This window comes from Protopterus annectens, chromosome 7.part0 (assembly GCF_019279795.1).
Source record: "Protopterus annectens isolate FY-2018-M chromosome 7.part0, PAN1.0, whole genome shotgun sequence".
NCBI lineage: Eukaryota > Metazoa > Chordata > Ceratodontiformes > Protopteridae > Protopterus > Protopterus annectens.
The window spans coordinates 1,176,645,333-1,176,672,995 of NC_056739.1; the positions used below are offsets into that span (position 1 = coordinate 1,176,645,333).

General features: G+C 40.1%; 1 protein-coding gene across 1 annotated transcript in view; it reads left to right on the forward strand.

The window, feature by feature from the left end:
• The window catches only part of LOC122806146, a 256,706-nt gene that overhangs the window by 205,220 nt on the left and 23,823 nt on the right, over positions 1-27,663 (forward strand). The window contains exon 5 of the mRNA XM_044076383.1: positions 9,274-9,419. Coding sequence (XP_043932318.1) covers positions 9,274-9,419 — 146 coding nt within the window. The remainder of the gene's footprint in view (positions 1-9,273; positions 9,420-27,663) is intronic.

The window sequence follows — 27,663 nt, forward strand, 5'->3', positions numbered from 1 at the left end:
GCTTTTAGTTTGAGTCTTGAAAATTGCCTTACATAGATTTTAACCCAAGGTATTGTTTCTTTTGAACTTTTGCAACTGCAGGTGAAATTCAGCTGTACAAGTTCCTTTGGAAGTGAGATATGGTAACTTTTCAGCAACACCTATCAGACTTACTCTGTACTTGGTACACTGGGAGAGAGAGATTAAATTAATTAGGATTGTTTGATGCTTGAACTATGTAGATAAAGTACTATTTGTCTATTCCCTGCTGCATTAAGTAGTGTTTGGCAAATATGAATAGTGCACTGTATTTCACAGTTGTGCATTTCTGCTTTATAGACTTTAAACAGGAAAATAAGGAAGCTAACAGGAGATATGTCTCTGTATGCAAGTTTAGGTATACTAAAAACAAAAATGGAGGTTTCCACATTTAGAAGTACAGAAAGAAAAATAAACTAAACTAACAAGACATATGTGTTTGTATGCAAGTGTGGGATGACTGAGATGTAGGTTTAGAGATTTTAGAAGGACAGGTAGAATGCCTATCTGTTAGTTCCACTCTTTGCTACACAACATACATTCTGTAAATGTGATATTTAAGCACTTTAGAATAAGTAGCTTGAGTACGTAACATATATGAAAAAACAAGGCAATGACCAAACTATTTTCACAAACAGATCTCTCAGCTGACTAGACTGTTCAGTAACTGTACTGTTCATAAAACATAAAATCGAGTACTACAATTGAAACCTTCAGTAGAAGCAAGGAGAAAATTTAGTTATTTTATTTTTATTTATTTTTTATTATTTTATTATTTTTAATGTATGAATTCTGAAATTCAAATGTATGTCACTATTCAGTTACTTCAGTACTCAATGTTTTGTCATTCATGGACTTTATGAAGAACAGACCAAACAAATGAGGCAGAAAATCTGGACATTCTATAAAAATATGGACAATTGAGAGTCATGAAAGGTGAGTGCAAATGTAATGGGAAAGTATAACATTGTCTTTCTGACAGAAACCCCCTAAGTGCTTTATGGCTTTGAAAGCCAACAAAATACAGTGGGTTTTTTTTCTGTAACTAGTAGTACATGGAGCAGATAAAGCATCATGCACTACAAAGAATTATGGTTGGATCGATAATCATAACTGTTTATTATGTGTTCAAGACATGGATGCCAAGAAAGTCACCTCTCAAGCTTCACTCTCGAAATGAATTTCTTGGTATCCATGTCTTGAACACATAATAAATTATGATCGCTGACCCCATCATAATCCTGTATATTTGTAAAATATTAGAACATATACTAAGAACAAAATCAACATGGGACTGTAGAAAGCAGATTTTACCAATAGGGATTACTTCAAGTAGGGATATGGAAAATATGCAAGACGGGGATGGAATTTACTGGAGAAAACTCTCAAAGGATTCAAGGTATTGGGAGAAAATAACTATGGGGGGAAAGGTAATAGAGTGGCATGAGGCCAAGCAGAAATTTGGATTGCAGGCTGAAGACTGCCTTCCCTACCATGGATTGATGAGTATAGTCAAAGGAATGTAGAAGTGCTAAGTAAAAGATCAGCATTGGTAGAGTTTTTTTATTGAGTCTAGAACAGAAGTTGCTGTTAATAGAGGTATAATTAGTGGAGTGTATACAATATTACATGATAACTATAAGAATCAGTCACAGGAGGTTAGCAAAAATTGGGAAGAAAGAATAGAAAAGCAGTATATAAAGGAACAGTAGGAGGATATCTGTATGGTTCCCAAGTATGCAGCAAAGTCCATAAGTTTCAGGATTTTTGCTTGGAGTGTTTACATAGGTATCATTGTACCCCCAAGCAAATGTCAGATAATTTTCCTCTAATAGACAACAAATAGTGGAAGTGTGATGAGAAAGACAGTGGTAGCTGGGGACGTGCTTTCTGAGAATTTAACAAGTTTTAAAATTTCACTTCAGAGTGCTTTGTCAGAAATGTTAGGAGAAGCAAGTGGTTGTAACAAAGGAAAAAAGAAGTTGTGTCTTATCATAACGTTCCATCTGTGTTGTTGATTTTCTTTCATTCATCACTAATGGGGTTTGGTTCCAAGCTCTCAGAACCAAGTCAGCCTATTACCAAGCTCGCGCCAGCCAAAAAACTCTCAAGCTAAGCTTCTACCCAGAATGCCCTTCTTCCTGTTACCTCAGATCAAGTTTGCTGAATATAGAGAAATAAAGCCGAGGCTACTTTTGAGCAAATGTCCTAGTACACCATATGGACCCAAAGCATCCCCCAGCAGTCTTTAGTGATGGAAAGGGGGTGGAATGTGATGAATGAAAGAAGATCAACAACACAGATGGAACATTATGGTAAGACATAACTTCTTTATCTGATGTTGTTAATCCTTTTTCCATTCATCACTGATGGGACAGAATCCCAAGCTACCTTGAGGTCAATGGGTAGCCCTTATGGAAGAACAATCCTGAGTACCATTGAGCTAAAGGCAACTCTCCCTCTGGAGACCAAGTCCAATTTGTAATGATTGATAAAGATATGAGATTTAGCCCAAGTGGCTGCTGCACAAATGTCATCCATGGAAGCCCTGGAATGGAAAGCTACAGATATTGCCATAGATCTAGTGGAGTGAGCTTTAACCTTTGGCATACGTTCTTTTGTGAGGGAATAGATAAAACATATGCAGTCCCTTAACCATTTTGATAACGTAACCTTGGAAACAGAATTTCCCATTCTAGGTCCACAAAAGGAAATGAAAAGCTGTTCAGACTTATGGATAGGCTTGGTCCTGTCTAGGTAGAATCTCAGTTGCCTATGTACATCCAAGGAATGCAAGCAGTACTCTCCTTTATTGGAAACATTTGGAAAGAACACTGGTAGGTCAATGGTCTGGTTAATGGAAAAATCAGAAACAAGTTTGGGGAGGAAGGATGGGTTCATCCGGAGTGACACTCTGTCTTTATGGAAGACCAGATAGGGCCTCTTGATACACAATGCCTGCAGCTCCGAGATCTGTCTGGCTGACATGATGGCTACTAAGAACAAAGATTTCCAGGACAAGAACTTTAGGTCACAATTCACCATGGGTTCAAAGGGGGGTTGAGTCAAAGACTGAAGGACTAAAGTGAGGTTCCATGATTCCACAGGCTGTCTGACAGGAGGCCTGATGTGAGAAGTTCCCTCGAGAAAGGCTTTACATAGATATGAGGAGATGAGAGGGGTGCCATCTAGACCATTGTGGAAATTAGAAATCACTGCCAGGTGTACTTGTACGGTAGAGGTTCCGTTATCAAAAAACTTAGCCAGGTAATGCAGCACTGCAGTCACTGGAGACGAGTACGGGTCTAGCATGTTATCCTTAGACCAGGTGGAGAACCTTTTCCATTTATCCTGATATAGTCTTCTGGTGGATTGTTTATGAGAGACCAGAATGATGTCCTGACCAGATGAGGTGAGATTAGCTTGCCTGGCAACTAACAGAAATGTTGAAACCAAGCCAACTGGATAGATTCGGGTGGCTCAACCCTCAGGGGTGAGTAATCAGATCTGGAAGAGGGTCCAGAATCCATGGCGGGTATACTAGTTGAGGCTGAAGGAAGGGGAACCAAACTTGATGAGGCCAGAATGGAGCTATGAGGATCACTTTGCATCTCAACCGAAGAGATTTCTTTAAAAACTGTGGGATAAGTGGGATGGGGGGATAAGCATAAAGAAGTCCTGTGGGCCAATTGTGGATCAGAGTGTCTCTCGAGGACTCCCCCTCCAGGTGGAACAGGGTGAAATAGCTGCTCCACTTGTTGTTCAATGGGGAGGCAAAATAATTGCAGCAAGGCTGGCCCCAATGACTGAAGATCTCTGTTGCCACCTCGGGAATGAGGGACCACTTGTGAGGCAGGAGTATGCATCTGCTCAGTTTGTCTGCAATTACGTTGGAGCTCCCCAGGATATGTGTTGCTGTCAGAAAACAGTCAGAAGCTATCGCCCACTGCCAGATTCTCATGGCCTCTCGACACAGGGGATAGGACTTGGTTCCTCCTTGCTTGTTGATATACCAGACCACTGACATATTATCTGACTGAATTGCAATCATCCCAGAAGGGAGAACTGGGTGAGATGCCTGCAACACTAACAGCTCTGCTCTCAATTCTAAAATGCTGATATGCAGGTTGGCCTCTAGAGTAGACCATGCGCCTTGGATTGTCTTTCCCTGGAAATGGCCCCCCCCACCCGCTCAGAGAAGGATCTGTGGTCACAATGGCCTTAGGCTGAGGAGACTGGAATGGGCGACTCCAAAGTTCTGCATCTGGCCTCATCCACCAAAGAAGGTCTTGCTTGCAGGAGTTGGTTATATAAATCTGGGAACTGAGAGGATGGTAGTTTGGGAACCACTGAAAAAGAAGTAACCACTGCAGAATTCGCATGTGCAGCTTTGCAAGGGGCACTATCGGGATTGAAGCTGCCATGGATTTTAGGGCCAGGAGAACCTCCCTTGCTGAAACTTTTGTTTGACAGAGTATCACCTGGAGCCGGAGCCTCAGTCGCTGGAGTCTGTGGGTTGGGAGCGACACTAGACAGGACCGGGTGTTGAACATTGCTCCAATGAATTCTATTTGCTGCGTAGGAGTAAGGTTTGATTTCTGCCAGTGTACTGTTATACCCAAAGTTTTTTCCAGAGAGAGAGTGTAATGCAGAGCTGTTACCAGCAGATGCTTGGTGGGGGCAGTGAGGAGCGAGTCTTCCAAATATGGAAACACTTGGAAGCCTTGTAGTCTCAAATGAGCTGTGACCACTGCCATACACTTCATGAACACTCTGGGGGCTGTAGAGAGACTGAATGGTAGGGCACAAAACTGATAGTGACTGGCTCCCAGCCAGAAGCGAAACAGACTTCTGGAGTGTTTGTCCATTTTGATGTGGTAATACGCATCCCTGAGATTTATCGAGAACAACCAATCACCTTCCCTTAAAAAAAGGGAGAAGGGACTGAACCGTGATCATCTGGAATTTGGTTTGGGTGACAGACTTGTTCAAGCTGCTGAGATCCAGAATGGGTCTCCAGTCCTCTGTCTTTTTTGGCACCAAAAAGAACCTTGAGTAGAATCCAGATCTGCATTGGTCTGGTGGGACTGGTTGGATGACTCTTTTTTGAGACAGCTTTATTATTTCTGAAGCTGCATCTTCCCTTTGACTAGGTGGAACATCGGGAAGCTTTTTTGGAAGTGTTGGTTGACAAGAAAGGGGAAAAGTATAACCTCTGGTGATTATGCTCTGCACCCAACGATTGGTGGTAATAGAGTGGCAGGCAGCTTGGTGCAGAGAAAAATGACCCCAGCTATTTCCAGAGGTAAGCAATCGGGCTGCTCTTCAGGTGTGCTGGTAAGGCTGTCCAGAGAAGGAGTCCCTGGAGCCCTGGTTATGAGGGCCCCCTCTGCCCCTGTAGGGACATTTTTCAGAATTGTTACCCCCTCTGCCCCTGGGGGTATCATCACCATGTGCAGCATGGAAAGGACCCTGAGATTTTTTGTGCCACATTTTCCCACTCCTCTGATTCCTGGAAAAGGAATGCTGAGGGTTGGAAAATCATAGGCCTACGGCAGACAGGGTCTTGCCATCTTGCTTGCACCCTGGCTAGCGTGTCCTTCACCTTCGGGCCAAAAAGTGATGATGCTTTGATGGGAGCATTCAAAAAGGAAGACTTGAAGGGATCCGCGAGGTCACAAATGTGCATCCAGGCATGATGTCTCATGACAATGCCTGAACCCACTGCTGTAGCCACCCCTTCGGGTGCATGTGATAGCAACCTCATGGACAAGTTGAAAATCGATTCCAGAGTTGTGAGCTGTGAGGCAACTTTGTCCCTTACCTCATTAGACACCTGTCCTGTGAGTGTTCCAGAGAGTTCAGAGATCAAGTCCCTCTGGAGCCTTGTAAAATGTGCCAAGTAGTTCAGAGACAATATGGCAAAGGTCCCTGATGCATAAACTCACTTCCCAAGTCTGTCTACCACCCGGGACTCTCTGTTGGGCAAGTGGACAGCAGGACTCTCCTCAGCCAAGTACTTTTTCATGGCCGCCACCACCACCATAGTGTCAACTGGTAACCCTCTGGACCAATGTGGGTTCTCCTCGGGCGGAGAAAGAATTTTGTCAATTCTCCAAGGGATCGCCTCAGTGGAATCAGGGTTCTTCCAAGCGCGCTGCACAACGAGCTGGATGAGCTCGTCAGCAGGCGGGATTACCCAAGATGTAGATGGCCGGGCGCAAAAAGCCTACAGGAACATAGACTCCTCAGACGAAGGGTTGGAGGACTTCCAGTCACCTCTCTGTTTCAGCATTTCAAGGATGTCTCCAAAGGAGACATCATCAGGAGGTGACCGTGGGGACCCTTCACCATCATTGTAATCCATGTCTTCCATTAGAGACTCCTCGGGCGAGTCTACGTGCTTCCTCTTGCATGATCTCTTTCAAGGGGGCCCTTCAGTGGGGGCCTCTGAGGAGGACTTGGAAGAGCAGGTACCCTGAACAGGGGTATCCTGTGGCTTCTCTGCCTGGTGTCCCAGGGAGGTGATCTGTGGCAGCTGTAGCTCAGTGGATGAGAATTGGGGTTCTGACGTCAATGGAGTGCTTCCAGAAGCAAGAGCCCTCTCCATCGCACGGAAAGCAGGTCCACCCGAAGAGGGATGGGAGCCCAGAACCGAGAAAGACAACCTCGGGACCAGGGTCACACCCCCGCTCAGACAAACCCGCCACCGCGGATGGAGCCTCAAGCAGAATCGGTGTAGACGAGACAGCTGGCACCGAGGATGGAACCGAAGGCACACCAGAACCATGCCCCGAGCCAAGGAGTCCACCCCTCAATTCCAAGATTGAGGAAGGACTGGTTCTGCAGAAACTGAGGACCAAAGGGGCAAACCCAGAGCCTGAGTGAGGTCCACTATAGGCGCTAAAGTGGTGGGTTCCAAGAAGGACGTCAGTGCAGAAAGCTTTGGAACCGGAATGGTCGAAGGAGGAGAGTAAGATGGAGTCTGTGGAGAAACCAACCCAAGTTCTGTAGGCGGATCGGTCTTAAAAGGTGTGGGTATCTCCCTGGCTGCCAACAGCTGATCCACAAGACGCACCACATCGAGTTCTGACAAGCTCATGGTGGATATACATCTGACCCAAGAACGGACCTATGGATGGAGAATATCGAGTCCATGGTGCAAGGTCTGCTGGCAATGATGTCTTTTTGAGACCGGGATTAAAGGGGTCAAGTCCAGTTTAGTCGAAACAACGCTAGGTGCTGAAGGAATACTCTGATCTGAATGGGGGATTCCAATGTCATATCAGAGGTAGGCACCAAAGGCAGACACTGAGCCAGAGTGATCACAGGCATGGTGAGGTCTATCATTGGTGCCAGAGGCAGAATTGGAGCCGAAGCTGGTGCCGATATCTTAAGTTTCAAAATAGTGCTTGAAGCCAACAAGGACAGTGCTGATGAGGCCGATTTATGCTCCGAGGACAGCTTTGGAACTTTTGGTTTCACAGGCTTACCTTGATCACCCGAGGTTGAAGAGGGAACCGAGTGGGACCTCTTTTTGTCTTTAGTAGGAGGGGTTGAGACCTCCATCACAGAAATGGCCTCTGAAAAGGGAGACTTAAGTAACCCTTTCATTATCAATTTACTCTTGCGCTCATTCAGAGTGTGTTGACTGAAACTTTGACAAATGCCACACGGAGGTTAAACCGAAAGATGGGGCACCCCCAAACAATATACACAATCATCGTGAGAGTCACAATTAGGTAACTTGCCATTACACAAAGTACAGTGCTTAAACCCCGAAGTACCCTTCTTATCCGACAGCTTGAAAGAGAGACACAACAGGCTAGCACTTCAAAAAACAAAATCAAAACCAGTCTGTTTTAGCAATTCAGACAGGGTTCAAAACCACACGATATTATTGATATACATATAACAGAAACTTACTATTGAAAAGCACTAACAGGTTAGGAAGGAAAATAGAAATACCAACTATGGTATTGGAGGAATACCACCAGGGTAAGGAGAGAGAGCCGTACCAACAATGGTACTTGAAAGTTTACCAACGGGTAGAGAAAGGAAGAAAAGGAACAAGATCCAACTGTAATTTACCACAAGAAAGACTAACACTCAATAAAGAAAGAAATCCCAATGAGTTTTTCACACAAAATATCAAAAAACTTTTCACTTAGCTGAGAGCTCAGCTGAAACGTGACTTTATGGCTACGTGGCAAACGAGATCTGAGGTAACAGGGAGAAGGGCATTCTGGGTAGAAGCTTAGCTCGAGAGGTTTTGGTTGGTGCGAGCTTGGTAATAGGACGACTCGGTTCCGAACCCCTTCAGTGATGAATGGAAAGACGATTAGCAACATCAGATTGATTCTTTTGAGCTGGGATGTAGGATCTGAACATACTAAAGTCTGCCTGTGTTTAATGCTGTTGGCTGCAATTACTAAAGTCTAAACCAACTGTCATTGAAGTATTGAATATTGTAAGGGACATAAAAGAACTTGATGTGGATCTTTAGGAGGGAAGAAGCAAATTATGTAGAAGTAAATGGAATTTGTGGCAACAATCTATACAGAATAATGCTCAGGAGGAGGAGGAATGAATTTTAAGGGAAGGCAGAATTTGAGCAGTTTATGTAATGTTGCAGTAAATGTTTGTTAAAAAGGAAATATATATGTATAACACATGAGAATAATGAAAAATGTTACTATGGCTTGTTTGATTTTCTATTAATGTATGTGTACCTATGACATTGTTTAAAATGTGTGATTTTAATAAAGGTGTTAAACGTATAAAAAGTTATTCAATTAAAAATGAAATGCTCCTGATTTAAGAAACATTAGAACAAAAGTATTTCCTTTCTTCTAATGCCATTATGTTTATCCCCAAGTACACATAAAAGATATCCATGGATAGACTCAGAATTTCGCTTAAACTGACACATTAAATATCACATATTTGCCTAGAAAGCTGTGAACATGAGTTGAATGTTATCATTTAAAACTAAGTATGAGAAAGTAATTATGAGAATTACTAGTCTATTTAATTTACTTATGGCCTGGCTAAAGGCTTTTAAGTACATAAAGGCAGTATCTACATTAATGATAGCATTTGAGATTGTGTATAAGTAAAGAGACTGCCTAATCTTTTCCCAGTATATAGAACTCTTGAACTAATCAGCTGATCAGTTTTCTGATTTTGTGGCCCATTGTATAGATTGTGAAGAAAAAAGTATACAAACTAAAATTTATCTACCCTTTTTTCTAGGCTGAAATTCACAACTGAGCTTGGAAAGATACTCAGAATTACACTTGATGACAAGGTGACTCTTGTGATTGTGGTTTATGAAGGAGATTCCCTGGCACTGTACGTAGATAGTCATCCATTTTCTGAGGCAACAACAGGGCTGATTGGTAAGGGAATGTTAAGTATAATAATCAGCATATAGTCAGACCATGTCCTGCCTAACTAAATGCATGAATACAGCCTGGACAGTTTAAACTGAAGTATTAGATTAATTGTCTATTTTCCTTGAATTATCAATATTGGTATGCTGTATCAGGCAAGAAGAGAGAAGATAAATGTGCACATCACAACAGTATACCTAGTAATACTGCTCATGGTATTCTTTATAAGAGTGGTTAGCACTTCGCCTTAACCCCCATATCCCTTGCATACCATCACAAAAAGTGGTGGTTAAGAGGTGACAGGGAGCACATAAAATTACAGTATATTATGGAAAGTAGCATAAGTAGGGGCTGTGCAGATAATGCAGTGATTACCCACATCCAATACAGTAAACTAAGGCTGGGTCTTCTTTATTTACTTAGGGACATAAACATGCAAAAAATAGAAACAGTTACTATTGCTTTTGCACTGCCACGTGTTGTCACAATCCAGAAATATGTGCATATTGTGAAAGGAAATTATCATTGCAAGGAGGAATGATACAGTAAGTAGCATCTCCTCATTAAAATATTTGTTGAGTAATGGTTTAGTGATATTTTGAGTACAAATCTTGTTTTTAATTGGAAAAGCAGGTATTTGCACTCACAATGAGTCACTAATTCAGATTGTTGGCGTTATATATAGATGGGGTACTTTCAGGGGTCTGCCCCGTATTACATTATTGTTTTGATACCTTGTATCTGTTGTGCTAGTATGAATTAGGACAGTGTTTGCTGAAATTGTTTGACAATATGATGTTGATCATACAGAGTAGGTATTATTAATCTGTTTTTGTGGTTCAGTAGTATCCTAAGCAGATATAAAATCTAATTTGACTTCAGTATCTCTAAATAGCAGAAAGAACTCAGTAAGATTCAGTAAGTTCCAAAACAGTGAGAACTGTACAGCTGCACTATCCAATAAAAGTACTTTAATTAAAGTCCAGTACTTGAATGACAGCCACTAGGGCCACCATGGTGGTGCAATGGTTAGCATTGTCACCTCACAGCAAGAGGTTCTTTGGTTCGATCCTCAGCTGGGGTGCCTTCTGTGCAGAGTCTGCATGTCCTCCCTGTGGTCGCATGGGTTTCCTCCAGGTGCTCCGGTTTCCTCCCACATCCCAAAGACATGCAGTAGGTGGATTGGACACTCTAAATTGGCCCTAGGTGTGAGTGCATGTGTGTGTGTGCCTTCTGTGGAAGGTTGGGCGCCGGGCTGGCAACTCGACACTGTAAAACTCCACTGTCAATCATGGGCGGACAGGTGATCCGCTGTGGTGACCCCTAACCGGGAAAAGCCGAAAGAAGAAGACTTGAATGACAGCCACTGCATAGGAATATTGATGCCATTTTAACTTTACATAGTGAATGGAGAAACAAAGTGACACATGGTTTATTTTCATTAAAAATGCAATGGAAATCAAGTCAAGCAGTTTTCAGACATACTGATTAAAACAAGCAGCAATCTAGATATACCACAAAGCCATTTTTCTATTAGTGGTAACTTTAGAAAAGAGGATTAGATGAATGTAAGTGAGATAATATTACTACACAGAGTATAATAAACTTTATACTGATAAAAATATTTATTTAGTTAAAGTGTGTTTTTTTTGTGTGTGGGCCCTTGCTTACAAAAACCGTGGTACATTGGTTTGATATATTTCAAATGCATTTATTTCTCTTGAAATAAGAAAATATTGATTATGAACTGTCTTTTTGGCAATTGTCATTGATAATTATTAGCTTTTGTAGTTGGCTTGTAGCCAATGATTGATTTGGGCTGCAAGAATAAACAAATGAATAGTTATACCCAAGACTGTGAGTCCACTTGCTATTTTTATAAATGGTATTGCTGTATGTGCTTCTGGTCACTCAGATACAGATACCAGTGGTGGTTCTGCTGTGTTCCTGTTCCCATTGCTATTAATGGTGTTGCTGTGTACTGCTATTCCCACGGGTACTGTTGGTGCATGTGTGAGCTCTTTTTCCCATGGCTATTAATAGTGTTGCTGTGTGCTCCTGTTTCCACAGCTACTAGTGGTGCTGTTGTATGCGCCTGTTCCCTCAGCTGTTAATGGCACTGCTGTGTGATTCTGATCTCACAAGTGCTGGCGATGTTGCTGTGTGCTCCTGTTCCCACAGCTGTTAATGGTGTTATGGTTTTTTAGTTAGCTATCTGGAAGGCAACAAGCCGTTAAGTGGCAACAAACCTACTCATCCTTTCAACTGGTTACTACAGGTGTCCCTCAGGGCTCTATCTTGAATCCTCTCCTATTTGAGATATTTATTAATAATGACCTCCACACCTCCACTCACCATGCTAATTTAATTCAGTGTGCAGATGACTCAACATTAACATGTGCGGCCTCAACAATAAATAAGCTCCAAGAAATTACCCAGAAATCTTTCTCCTCTGTACAAATCTGGCTCAAAAAATCAAACCTCCTACTCAAACTAGGTTAATGCTTTTTACCTCAAAACATTGCCAAAATCAAAAGCAATCTTTTACCATAAAGTCAGCAAATAATACTGCCATTGAAACTGTAACTCACAGTAAACCTCTCTGTGTTATAATAGATGACAGCCTCAAATATGACCAGAATATACTGCACACCATTAAATCTACACACCAGAAACTAGCCTCCCTTTATAGGATCAATGGATTCCTTACAGATACCGCAAGAAAAATTCTAGCCACCACCTTCTTATTGCCAATTCTTATATGCTGCTACTGGCTTAACAAACTTAAACAATACTCAAAGAAAGAAACTTGCCTCCTGCAACAACAAAATAGCAAAATTTGCCACCAATTTCCCTCATAGGACCCATCATTATCATAGCTTAAAGCAGTTAAACTGGCTTGAACTACACAACTAGCTAACATATTTACAACTAACTACAGCATACAAACTCATTCATTATCTAGAAAAATGTCCTGCACTACAAAACTTATTACTGCCCTATTGTCCAGCGAGGGACTTCCATTCTAGTAACAAATTCTTATTACTTACAAATAAGTCAAATAATGTTGCAGAAGACTCGCTGTTCTCCCAATACATTGCTAAACTCTGGAATAGTATCCCCACACAAATAAAATTCTCCAACAAACTCAGTAACTTTAAACCACTGCTTAAACAGTACCTTAACCAGTCTTGGTCCTGCACATGCTCATCACAAGGTTAAGTCTTTTGTGTTCATCATACGATACTCACCAAATACTCTCCTTAAACAGAATTCTCTCATTCTTTCACTGAAATGGCAAAACAATTTTTCTGCATAACTGTTGCCTATGCAATCCACTAAGTTGTAGGTGGGCTTTCTGTTTCGTAACTTCCACCTCTGTAAAATCTTAGAATATATAAATGTAACTACTATTTGTGTATAAATGTAAATAAAAACGTAACTACTCTGTGTTTAAATGGAACTTCGTATAATGCAATGTAAGAAAATGGAGTTTTTCTCCCCGGACCTCTGCTGAAAATGGGTGTTACCCAGTCAAACTTTCCCGGTAAACAAAGACAAATAAAATAAAATAAATATAAAGAAGCTGCAAGGAAAAGAACAAGTAGATTATGTAGTACTTAAATAAAGATAAAACTAAACTAAAATTATGTATATTAATAACAATGAGTAATGTGAAAAGTCACATGTTAATTACAGACAGGTAGAGATTAAGAAAAGGGACTTGGCACCCAGACCACTAACTTTTTACAGCTCTGCTGAAGCTGTCAAAGATTGGACAGTGTGAAAGGTGCCCTGAAGCTTTGGAAGCTGGATGACTGTGGCATCCTGTACTGGATACAACCCATATAGTTAAAGCTACTGCAGCAGTAATCATTCCTCTATATTCTCTATATGGTACGTTTACTTTCACAACTGTACTTTCAGACTTCCTCAACCTTGACTCCATCCCAGGGCACTCACTTGCCTCTGCTACAGCACCATCATATCTCTCAGGGTTAGAATCAAGGTAATGGCCTTAAAGAACCTGCCCACAGACAATCAGAATTCTCTGAGGACTCTGTCCACCCTTACCTGAGATACCAATGAAAAGGACGTGCAAGAGGAGAAACACTGACTCTCAAGAATATATCACTTCAGAGACTGACTTGGATGACCGAGATTGTTCCCTCCCGTCCTTTCCAGAAGACGCCAATTTAATGTCATCCTAGAATTAATGCAACAGAGGGGAAATTAGCCAATAGACCCAACTTGTCAAGAAGAAGAGGTCATCTTTGAGGCTTACCATTCAGGCATTTCTGCTTCCAGGGTGGTTCCTCATGTGGACAGCATAGTTGATTTGGCTGTAGGAGGGGGTATGGCAGGAGCCTGACTCAACAGAGTCAGTTCCTCGGAAGACCAATTAAATACTAAGGCACTCCCAAGGACAGACATTTTTGGTTCATTGGTGGGGTCTATTATTGTAGCAGCAGCAGCAACTAAGAAATTGCTGAATAATGATACAGCCTCTGTCCATCAATCCAACAAGGCATCTAGGGCACTGGACAGGATGGGGATATGACCATACATGTCAGGCATCTTTACTGTTGGGGCCATGAACTGCATCACTCATATAATTGCTTCCAGAAATATCTAGTAGAGCAAGTGTTAGCTTCCCTGAAGAAGCTGCCTACCCAGGAAGCCCAAAAAACAGTTGGAAACTACCTTGGGCACTGTGTTTTACATTCTTAATCTCTTCATGTAGCTGATGCATAATGCAGCCAATAAAATGGCATGCGCAGCTGGTTCAGGCGTTACAGTGAAGCATCATGTCTAGCTTCACCTTTGTGAGTTTGCAGACAACATCAAAGCATCCTTTAAAAATGCCCCATTTATGGATCTTCTCTGTTTAGACCTTATGTCAAAGATAAAATGTAGAAGTATGAGTAGGATGGAAAGATGGTGTCTCCCATAAGAGTAAAGTTTGAGGACCCTTAGTGAAAACGCAACAGTAACCAAAAGGGGTCTAAATCCCTATTATTTAGGAGACCATGGCAAAACTACACTTCTGAAAGGCATGACTATGGCAGAAGCAGCCCCTTCAGTGGCACAGACCTAGAGTAGAGGTTGTTTGCAAAATCATGGATACCATGGGCCTGTCTCTGACAGGCAGCCTAATCATCCCTGTACGACTGCCCTACTGCTCCCCTCTGGAGGAAGTCAGGGGTTGTCTTTCTCTCTACTCCCAGGTGTGGATGGCCATCATGCAAGATTCCTTGGTAAGAGGAATAATATCCAGAAGTTATATGATTCCCTTTTCTCATCTGCCTCCCTGTATCTCATCAGTCACTGCTACATGTACCACACCATCAATGAAAAGTGACGAAAAGAAAAATGAATTCAATTTTTCCAAAAAGGAGTCACCCAGGAGGTCCTACCAGACTAGACCAGACAGGGTCGGGCTATTATTCAAGATTCTTTATGGTTCTGAAAAACAACAAGTACCTCAGTCATTTCTGGATCTCAGTCATTTGAACACTTATGTAAAAAAGATCCAGTTCAGGATGGTCACAGTGCAAATAGTTTTACATTGTCTGCAGGCAAATAATTGGACGTGCTTGATAGAGCTCCTGGATGCTTATCTTCATATCAAAATATGCCTCCAGGTGATCCTGACTAGGAACCACTTATTTTCAATTCATTGCCCTGTCAGTCTGTCTCACCACAGCCCCCCGGGCATTCACCAAGTGCATGGCAGTAGTTGCAGCCCATCTTCAACTATGAGAGATTTTTGTGTTTTCCATATCCGGATGACTGGCTCCTTGCTACCATGATGACAGAGTCCCTAACTGATGCCAAAGACTGCTTGCTGCAGCTTTACTGGGCATATCAATAAATTATGAAAAATCAAATTTGATACCAACTCAAGCAATACAAATTATAGGATACCACCTGGCACAACAGCTTGAACGGTATCCTTGCTGATGGACATAGTTCAAAACCTGTGAAATTCAATCTAAACTCTTCTTTAGTATCACTCTCCCTCAGCTGTGCTCGTCCTCAGGATCTTAGCACTAATGGCTTCCTACAACCTCATGGCACAGTTTGTTCATTATTCCATAAGGATAGCATTTTCTCAGGGCTCAATGGTCGCAACTTTTGAAATAGCCCTTCCACTAATCACCAACCTTTGCAGAGTTCAGTTACATTGGCGGCTAACTTCCCCATTCATGCAGGTAAGGAGACCTTTCATTATGCCATTCCCCAGTAGCGACAGTAACCAGGGATGCCTCCTTCTTGGTATGCAGGGGGCATTATCAGGGGAGCATGGTCAAAGGTACTTGGAATCCAGATACCAACTTTCAAATCAATGTCTTGGAGGTGAGACCATTCCTCCTTGCATTGCAGAAACTTCAGGACTTCTTACTTCCAGGTGCACTTTTCATTCAGACTGACAACACTATAGTGGTATGGTACATCAACAAGCAAGAACAAACTAGATGTTGTCCCTTATGCTTAGAAGCCATGAGACTGTGGCAATGGGTGAGTGCTGACAGCACACACATTCCCAGGAGAGCCAGCTGTCTTGCTGATAGGCTCAGTGGATCCATCCTGATATCTCATAAGTAGTCTCTCAATCTAATGGTAGCTCAACATATATTCAATCATTGGGGCCATCCTTGCTGTGATCTGTATGCCTTCCCAGCCAACAGTAAGTGCAACAATTTTTTTGCTTAGCGCCCTTCAAAGGGGGGGAGGGCAGTCCCCATAATGCTGTTCCCTGGTACTTTATCTTAAGACCACTTTATTTATTGGCAGCAAACTCAATCTGAGTTAGCTTTACTAACTGGTGTTTTATGGGAAAGAAAAAATTAAAGGACCTTAAGGATGGAGCACTAGATTTGCAGGCTCGGATTTGACAAGCGACTCAAAGACCCATCAGTTTGTATCAGGCAAACATTAATGAAAGAATCTAGCATTATGATAAGTACATAACTGCCATTTATCTGTAGTAGGAACATCACTTAACATACATATAGTCATATAATGAAGATGAACATATATAGAAGCAACAATGTACTAAGTAATATGAATTAAGAATTTCTGCAGATTAGATGCCAAATATGTAACACAGTTTTTGCTGTCATAATGTAAAAAAGTCATTTGATTATAATCAGAAATAGAATGTGAGGATATAGTGGGTACAACGTCGCATCCAGTAAATGGTCATCATCATATACAAGGTAGATAGTGGTCTCACCTTCAATAACCACATCGCCACAACAGTCAGGAAATCCTTCTATGTGGCACACCTCATAACTAAGGGCTTTTCATCCAGAAAAAAGGAGGTCATTGTCCCACTGTACTCATCCCTCATTAGACCCATTATAGAATACAACGCCCCATTTGGTATGTACCTCTCAAGACATCTGCAACAACTGGAAAGGCTGCATAAATATCTCACTAAAAGAATCACAGGCCTAAAGCAGATGCCCTATGCTGACTGCCTTAAAAAAACTCAAGCTATACTCTGTCACATATCATCTACTCAGAAGCGATCTCTGCTTAACATACAAGGTCATGTCAAACCCAGAGCTGTTGAACATGCTACACTTAGAGAAATCCCAATCCCTCAAAGCCACACGGTTCAGGGATCTAAACCCTGTCATCACAATAAACAAAACATGCTGGAGGGATAGGTTCCTGACCCAGAGACTCCCCAGACTCTGGAATAGACTGCTCATACATGTCAAGCAGAGTGCCTCTTTGGCCCTCTTCAAAAGGAACCTTGACAATTGGATGGGATAAGGGAAATTCACCCCGGGGATTACATCAGTCGCCCTGCTAGACAGGGGTCCAGGGAAGTAAATAGTGTGGGAAGAAATAGCCAGGGAATTGTTATGGCTAGGCTTGTAATAGACCCTAGGGCCGATAGCCTAGTACCAACCTATGAACCTATGAACATCTTCCTTTCCTATGGATGAGATATTGCCTGGCACAGTGTCATGATGTAACCACATGAAATGTCAGGACCCACTTTAGCAAGTCCCATAATGCTGAGACTGAATGACCAAAAAAGCTGACTTACATATATACCAAGTCCGAGATGGCCATTTCTTGGAATATTCCTTTTTCTCCGAGATATGACAATCTCTAAGTTTGAGGGAGGTTTGATATTCGCTGTTCTCCTTTTCAGTCCTTTTTTGACATGTTGGCACTCAGTGTTAACGAGTGTCAACATTTAGGGAGCTTACCATAATCAGGATAAGTGTACCTTTCAGAAACAATTTGTTTTTGTAACAACTGTAGCACTTTATGCCTTGAACTGCCCCTAGCTATCAGTCTTCAAAAACATAATTTTTTTTAATTAAGAAAAGTCCTATGTAAGCTTGAACTCTCCTTTGTTAGTAAACGTTTAAAACAATCATTATTTTGAGTTGAGAACTGTCCAGTTTTATATAGGTATCTCCTGTTAGATCTACGTGACTTGCAGCTTTCTTAATAGTGTAGGACTTTAGTAATTTTGCTTGGTCAGTTACAATATCTTCTTGCTGCCCCAAATGCTTATGAACTGGATTCCACATTCTCATTCCCTACAGGCCTCAGAGCAGTGACTTACCTGATCTACTGTACAGCTTTTGTTTTTGTTACGGTTTCTGACAAACTGATTTTACATTTGACATTTGCTATCCTTGAAGCAGAATAAACAAGGTAGACAATGTTTTCTTCATTTTCCTGCCCACCAGCAATTGTGAAGATGCATCCCTATTGGTTGTAATGGAGTGTACTGAAGCAGAGCTAGATAACAGTCTTTTTTGGAACTGACATGTTTTTTTTTTTTTTTTTTTTTTTTTTTTACAAATTCTATAACTCTTTCTACCTATTAGACTACACATACCTTAATGAAGAAGTTATGTGTAGAGATGTCCACTTTTGTGAAAAATGCATGAAATTCTCAACTAAGAAACAGTGAACCATTATGAGGGATGAGAATGCCAGGGATGCCTTGGCAAGAAAAAATGGATTTCATCGCTGCGATGACTGACTGTGAAAGATGTTATTCTTAGCTTGAACCTCAGGGATAATTTCAGTAGTAGTCAACACAGATAATTGATTGACTACCCTTAAACTGAAACAAATCAGTTGCTACTTTATTTTGTGGACTCTCCAGAATTTCACGAGTTATTATAGTGTGTTTTACTGTTGCTGTTGTGAAACATATTTCAAGTTTTATAAAAAAAAAAATATATATATGTATATATATATGTGTGTGTGTGTGTGTGTGTGTGTACATATATATTTGCCACAGGTTGTATTTGATGAGAGATAGCAAGCCAGAACTTTGTCATATGTTCTTTCTTCACACTTAACAGTGCACAAAGGGCAGTTCTTGAGTTCTTTCTGTTGTATGGTGCATAGCTGGTTTGGCAAATGACTCTGTTGGAGTTGAACAGCAAATGTGTGAGTCATGTATTTCCTCATGAAAAGTATGATATATTTGAATTGTGAATGTACCTTCTTCCTTTCTTTATTTTTTTCTTTCCATCTGGCCAGAATATCTACGATATTTGAGCACTAGTAATTTTGAGTTTTGTTCAGATTCAGAATGATATGGATGGTCCTGCTTTAAATTGTCAAAATATCACGTGAAACATTGGAAGTCAAGGGTTTTCCTTGCATTCTGTAATTTAGCATTGTAAGGCATAACAGAGTATACTACATGAAAATCTGCACATCATTGCTTCTGTGAACATGCGAATTGTGCTTCGTGAATCTGCAAATCATTAGCTTCATGAATATAAGAATCATGTTCACAGATCATCTTAACTGACTGCGTTGCAACCGCTCATATCTACACACTGTATTTATTTGTTTATTTATTTATTTATTTATTTATTGACATTTGTTAACTGGGTTTGTCCAACTGGGCTTGTGGCCCATTTTCAGTGGAGATCCGAGGAGAAAAGCTCCAGTAGTACATTTTAAACAAGTACAATTTTAAACAATATTGATATAATAGCAGTTATAGCAAAAAGATTCACATATGTTGGGTTACATGCATAAAGTTAAAGTTGCATTAAAAAGAAGCTAATTAACAATTTTACATTGATATAGTTCAATAGGTCAACAATAAAAAATTTTTGTTTGTATAAAATTATGCAAATGCATAGTAGACACATTGGAGAGAGAGGTGTAATGAGGTACTAAGTATGGTCCTTTTGAGGGTACATAAAGGAAAGGAAGACTAGGTAGGGTCATGGCAAGGGCAGGTTCTGGAATTGAGAAAATAAGCTTTTAGTTCATTTTTAAAGTGTGAGGTGTGGGAGATTGAACGTAGGTCAAGGGGAAGTTTGTTCCAAGCATGGGCAAGGGAGTGATTGTAGAGTAGTTTGCCTACTGACCTTTTTGGGTGGTAGATATCAAGTAATTGTTGGTTAGAAGTATGGAGGGTCTGGGATGGGATGTAGATGGAGACTAAGGAAGATAGAGATGGACAGAAGGAGGGTTTATAAAGAATAGAGTGTAGCATATGATATTGATAGGATATCAGAAACTGGGGAAGTTCAAGCCATTGAAGAGAAAGGGTTAGTCTAGATTCAGGGGTTAGGAATTTTTTGTTCCGATATAGCAGACCTAGTTTCTGGTTTGTTTTTTTTAATACATTGGAGTATGTGTAGGTTGAACTTTAGGTTGTCATCGATAATGACCCCTAGGAGTTTTGTGTGGGTGTAAGGTTGGATAGTTGTATTGTTAGAAGATGTAACAAAAAAGGAGGTTTTGTGATGAGAAAGAGAACAGGGAAGGAAAAGTAGGAGTTTGGTCTTTTTGGGATTTATGATCAATAGGTTGTGAGAGAGCCATTGTTCAGTGGATTGTAGGGCCTGTTGGGTCAGGGAGTGTAGTTCAGGAATGTTATTTGAGATGGATTTAAGTGTGGAGTCATCGGCATACTGAATAAGGGAGAATTCTTTGCATGAGGTGTAAAGATCATTGGTGAAGATGTTAAACAAAAGGGGTCCCAAGATGGAGCCTTGGGAAACACCAGTGGAGATGGGAAGGAAAGGTGAGGAGGATGAGAGCCATTTGACAGATTGTTCCCTGCCAGATAGGTAACTATTAAACCAGGCAAGTGCGGAGGGGGATAGGTGGAGATTTGTGAGGTATGGATAGTAGTAGAGGATGAGAGACAGTATCGAAGGCTTTGGAGAGATCTAGGAAGAGACAGGAAATGAGTTTATTGTTGTCTAGGGCCTCTGCAATGATATGAGTGAAGGAGAGGAGGGCAGTGGTGGTGCTATGGTGAGGATGAAATCCATGTTGGATAGGGGTAAGTAAGTGGTGTGCAAGGAGGTGGTTGAGAAGCTGTGAGTGAATACATTTTTCTAATATCTTGGAGAGGGGGGGACATGCTTTATCATATCCAGCTGTTCACATGCAGACATTCTCTGTATAATAGGGTTGTACTGAAACAACCTGAAATAATACCTTGTAGTATTAGTTTTTGTACATGCTGCACAAGCTCTGTTGGACTCTGTTTTTGTTTTTTAGTCTGTGATCAGAATATTAACAGTGAAGCTTTAGATGCTGACAGCCTGTCAACCCTAGTTCTGTGAATGTATGTTTAGTTTTAATATTGTTATCTGCTCTAGTTTGTAGTTTGAAATGTGCCCCAGTTATACACAGCATTTCAGAATAGTGATTTTTACACTAACAACTCAGCTGCATTTCTATGTCCAGTGAAGAAATGGTGCACACTGTCTAGATAAATATATCCACTGCATTCCCTGCCTAAAAAAATCTGATTCTGCTTTCTGTAGGTCAGTCACAGAATATTGTATGTCAGACACATAATTCTTCCATGTCAACGACTACACAGCCATTTGCATCAGTCACTTAATAAAAATACTTTTTTTCCTGTGCTTGCATACTTGAGAAAAATGTTTAGGCAGTTCATATTTCCTGCATTCTGTATAACTGTGTGACATCATGCTGGTAGCCATTCTTTGAGCAAAATGGCAGTTGCTGAGCTGAATGCATTTCAGTTTTAACTGCATTATCAAGTTCATGCATAACAGTAACATTCATTGTTACCGTGCATGTTGAAGCACTTCTCACTTTGTACTTTGCCTTGACAATATTTTTATATACCAATGAACTTCAGTTTCATCTTAATTTTTCATACATCCAAATCCGCATCCAGCATTTTCATCTAAATACTGGTTAATTCAGCTGCTTTATACCCATTCACAGCTTTTTCCAACGTTGATTCAGACTGATAAAAGTGTACATATTACTTTACCATTTTAATGCCACAGACCATTCTTTCCCTCAACAGCGAATGATGCAGCTCGCCAATCTCATAGTCTAGGGTCGTGTTATAATTCAGTCATATATTCATCAGCAGAGTCCCATGAACTCTGTTTTTTAATGAAAAATAAATGATAACTATATGAGAAGTTTTTTTTAGGTTTACAGTAATGCAGAAGCTTGTCTTTAATGACAACTAAATCCAACTGTTATTCTTTAGTAAGATTAAACATGTTAAATACCATAATTGTTTCATTGCCAGCAAAGTGAAGAAAAGTTGCAACTTGTAAATGGTTTTGACACGGTGTTATAAAGACTGAACTTTTGCATTTATTGCTTCTATTTTGCCAAATTACCATCCAGTACCAATGATGCTGGTGAAGCGAGTAGAAAGCAGGAAGCAATTCATATGATTCAGTTGTTTCTAAAAGAAAATAAAGGAAACAGCAAATAGTCTGGGATTTTCAACTGTACTGAAAATAATAGTGTTTTATTTTTCATCTGTTGAGTGGTCTGTTTCATTTTCATCATTTGAGTTGTGGCTTAGCTCAGCTTTCTTTCCTGCATTTTTCAAAGTTTTCTTGTTTAGCTGATTATTTGCCCATTTGTTGACAATGGTACTGAAAATCAATCGGTATCATCTGAATGTCCATGGCTTTTTACTTTTTAAGTCTTTATAGATACATTTAGACCATGTAGTTAAAATACTGTATGTCCTTAAGGGGTTATATGCATATATTTCATGGGCCTCCATTACAGGAGGTTTAAGGTATACCAGTATACCAAAAAAACTCAAGCTTGGCTTGCTTTTTCTTGTAGTTTTTTATTGAACGATTTATCTTTGTGGCCTTTTTATCCACTGATACTGTCAGTAGTGACAGTGAAGTTGAGTGTGGTGAGATGGACTGCATGTCATTTTAACAATATAGTGACTAAACCTCAGTAAGATACAAATTTTGTAGTAGATACCATGATCCCACTAGATACTATTTAATCTTGTGTCTACTGGGTTCAGATTTGTCTTGTAGCATTACCTGCTTAATGGCCAGATATAAACTCTCAGGGCCAGTGAGTGAACAATTAAAAGTTTTACCATCATGGCTGCAACTGAAGAAGCTATCCACAGTCACAGTATATACTTCATGTCTAGATCCTATGGCATATTTAAAGACACACTGCACTATACATTATAGCCAGTACCAAATGGTTTTAATATATTATTTATTGGAAGCATTATTCTTCACTGTTTTTAATTTTATGAAACTTAGTGTACTGCATCTGTTTTGCTTTCACACATCACATCACATGTGTCTACTTCTTTCTAGTGGATGTTATATTTTAGTAGGGTGCTGTATTATAACCATACCTCTCAACCTGTAAACATCAAAAATCTGGACAAAGACTCATGAAACGTAGGTATGACTGACCAAAAATTGGGATGCTGATTAATGTAAAATGTGCATACATATTCATGTAACCCCAACCACTCCATTGGAATTGTGGGATACCAACATGAAGACTGAAGTCGCTAAATAATAATAAATAATGGCAGACATTTGAATTTCAGACTTCATAACCCTCAGAAAATACATAATGATGCAAAACCTGTTATTCTAACAAATATCTGGGTTTACAGGAGCAATATTTAAAATCTGTCCCTATTTTTGGGCCATTGTACTGCCATTATTTTTGGCTTTGTCCAGATTTCTTGCACTGAAAGATTCAGCGGTGTATGGTCAGCCACTGTTTTGACCTCCTCAGCTTTTCTCCTACTTGCCCTGCTCAGATCATGGCAGAAAAGGGTCAGGACACCAGTCCAAGTAGTCAATTTCCAGGAAAATAAAGGAGCAGCTGAAAGCCAGGTGAAATGCCCTAAGCATATAAAATAGGACATTATAACAAGGAGGAACTACCAAGAACCCCTTGACACCCTTTAGCCCAACTTACTTCATTGTGGTCTGCTATTATCTTCCTCAGCACAATCTGCAGTCTAGCCCGCTCACATGTAGTATCATCCAGTCAGTCAACTCCGTCTCATACAAGGACTTGAAGTTGTTCAACAGAGACTCGGGGTATCTCACCATCTGCTTCCATCACCCCAGCCACTTCTAAAAATTCACTAATATAACGCCGTTTGCCTTCAGAATCAAGTACAAATGCCATAAATTGTGGACACTTTTTAAAGTATTAGTACTACAAACTTGAAAAGTTGCCAGAATAAAATAAAGAAAATTTATCATGCACTTTCTCAAGTAAAGTGAGGGATTCTGTAGCTGTAATGTTTGTTATTATTTATTAAGTACAATCCACCACCTTTTCACCCCAAATTTAAGGGAATATTGGGAGAGACAGAGCAAAAAAAAAATTGAACCTGAAAGTCAGGGACATTTCAGAGTTATACAGCATATTTTCTTCGTCACATTACAGAAAAACATGGCTAAAAATGCAAAGACGCAGAGTAGAATATTACACAGGCATGGATTTAAAAAAAATAATTAAATGGACAGCAAAGGACACCTGAATGTTAAACACTGAGATCCTGATTGCAAACCATCCACAATATGGCTATCTCCGCCCTGTTCTTGCCCACAGTTCAGTCTGACCATATGCCTAGATCATTTATGTTTCTCGGTACTGTCTAAAATTGTGGGACACTTAGTGTTAATGTTATAGTGAATTATGATTATCCAGCCTAACCAAATTGGAGTGCAGCATTGTTAAATGTGCTCTGTCTTTCAAGGAAAGCAGTGACTTATAATTGCACTTTTCATTGCACGTAGGATGATGGATCTTCATTTAAAGGCTCAGAAAGAAGTGTCTGTCCCCAAAACATAATGTACACACTGCTGCCATCTGTATAAGAGTACAAAAAAAAACAAAAAAACAAATCATCAGATTTTACATTGTAATGCAGCCTAGCTAAAAAGTTCAATTGAGGTGGGCTGAGTGATGGGGATATAGGATCAAAATGGGCAGTATACATATCTATATAAAGCAGTTACTAGTGCAATGAATGCAGCATTATTACACCCGCTCTAACATTCTTTCAAGGAAGGTGGCGACTTATAATTGCACTTTTATCACACATAGAATCTTCATCTAAAGTCTCAGAAAGCACTGTATGTAGATTTTGTCCCCAAGACATAATGTACACACTGTTTCTAACCTTGTACAAATACAAAAAAAAAATCACCAAATTTTACATCGTAATGCAGCCATACATGCCAAATAAATAGAACAAGGCAAAAAGTCCAAATGCAGTGTGCAGAATGATTGGGAGATATAGGATCAAAACAGACATTATACATATCTGTATAAAGCAGTACTACTAGTGGAATGAATGGCACACTCATTGCTCACCTGCAGTATTTCAGACAGCTTCAAGAACAAAACAGTCACCATGCAGTCATCTGAACACTAATTCTCACCTGAAAGTTAACCATCTTGCTTCAAGACTTGTCTCCATATAATTATTCCTACAACATTCAGTGAGAGGCGACTGACTGTTTTACATGAACAATACTATTATGCATGCACACTACTTCAGTTCCTGACACTATAGAACCTGAGTAAATGCCACAGCCATTAAAATCACTCCGATGTTGTGACCTGTAAATAGAATAGCTACAGGAAAACCCGTTCTCCTCAAATAGCCAGTGTTTTTCAAGAGAAAGAAAAATCATATAAAAATGAGCAGGTGATTAACTAAACAGAGCCCCTAGCAAAAGCTGAAATAACTCTCACATACTTTGTCTAGCAGTCTTCAATAGGAGGCAGAGTTGCTCTAATGGCAGTATGTAAACGAAAGTGCGATGTCATGGATCACATCCTAGCTGAACTAGAGAAATAGTATCTTTACAGGCAGTCAGGTGTCACTCAGGCACAGTCTCACTATGCCAACGTTATCACGCACACACCTGCACATTCATGACATTGCGGGATACACTGGCGATGCATGATGATGTCAGTGGCAACTTCTAATTGTAAATAAAAAAAAAAATTGGGAATTGAAGGGGTCACTTGGGAATTCGTGGCACCCCATTATTTTAGCCTCAAAACTGGGAACTTCTGAGTAATTCGGTACGGTTGAGAGGTGTCATTGTAACTGCAGATTTAGTACTATGCATTTTAATGCTTTTGTATTTTACATTTGTATTTTAAAATGTTGTTCTCTATCAAAATGATCATACATTCAGAAGTTAGGCATATAATTGTACCTGTGTCTTATTCACTGTTTGGTTTACTGTTTCTTAGAAATGCTGTAGTGAAATACAGTTTTAGTCTACCTATTTGCCGTACCTTTTACCTTGTGGGTACATAGCAAACACACAGCTGAAATGCAACAATCACAGTTAGACACAGCAGATATCTTTGACATAGTACATATTGATGCCTGTGAGTTTGAGTGTGACTCAATGTGACCACTGTTCTTGTTAACAGGTGGGATACTTCCAGTGTTAGAACTCCCACATGCTCTAAGTTGTACAAGTCCCATGAAAATTCCCCTTTTTCTTGCAAAGTAAGAATTACTTTTTTGTTTTACCCCATTTGCTTGCCCAGCTATTAGATGCTGTCTTGCTCAAGTGGCCCTTTCTTTCATTATCACTAGGATGAAATCCAGCCAAGAGGGGCTGTCACTGAGACAGTCATCAGCAGTGGTTTGGGTTTTCTGCTTTAACTTGATACCAACTTGCATGATTGTTCCTGTCCAAGGGATGGGTACACAGTGAGCCTTTACAGTACATGTCACACCTCTGTGTGATGTGATCATTTGACTCTTTGCCTTGTAGACAAGCAACTCTGCATGATCCCCTTACTCCTCAGAGCTCCAGAGGGTATATTCATCGGCTCAAGCCCATCCCTTCTCCCTGAAGAAAGTGAATATGCTAAACCTCGTCTTTCTTGTCCTTCCCCATGTCAACTAAAACAAGCTCCCAAGCTGCTGGTGAACTCAAGTTTCTTAGGACACAGTCACGGATTTTTCCCTGTACAACAATGGAGTTGTCAGAAGTAGCAGGAGCTTCCAAATGAGTACATAATTCTCTGTTTCAGCAGCAAAGAAAACAACTGAAATTTATTTCTATATGTTCATATTACTACAGCTCTACTATGAAACAGTTACAAAACAGTGTCCTGATTTAATAAGATGATTACAAATATTACAACAAAACAAAATTGTATAAAAGCACAAACCAGAGTGAGAAAATTTGAGTTTTGCTTCATATATTGTCTCTGTTACTTATACAAATCTGGCCCACAGATCAGTCTGCAGATTTCAGTGTAATAAATGATGAAGGTATTCTAAAAAAATAAATAAATATTACACTTGTACATTTTCATATTTTCTGAAAGTGTCAGTAACTTTAAAATAAAGGACTTATTTGCAAGTGTTAGCAGGAAATCTCAGATACTCCGGGTTGAGTTATTAAAGATTTATTGTGCATCTTAAGTACTTTTAGTCAAACAGTTCATCAAAAAACAGCTTTTGTCAAAAATATTTCTCTCAAGTAAGCCAGGATTGCAAAGTTTTATATTTAAGTAGGGGGGAGAGTGTCAGAGCACAGCTTCTCATGTCGAATTTATAAATTCCATTCATTGGAAAAATACAAATTTTTACAGTGAAACTATTTTGGCAAATCATACCACACGTGTAATCATTGTTATCTGAATTTGAAGACCATATGAAAAAAATTTGTCTAGCTCTTTGTCTAAATCTTCCCCACTATATCCCAGCAGACTGATGCTGTCTTAAGTGGACAAGACTTATTATAGCTTACTTGATTTGAAAACTAACTATAAGAAAAATACCGTTGTGTAAGTAGAGTTGCCATAATAGTAGATGCTCCAGTAATTACTGCTATAGTAGTCTAAACTATATGGGTTATATCCTGCCAACAACATAATGGCCATCCTGCTTCCAAAACCACCACGTGCTAAAACCATTAATGAGTTATGTTGAGTC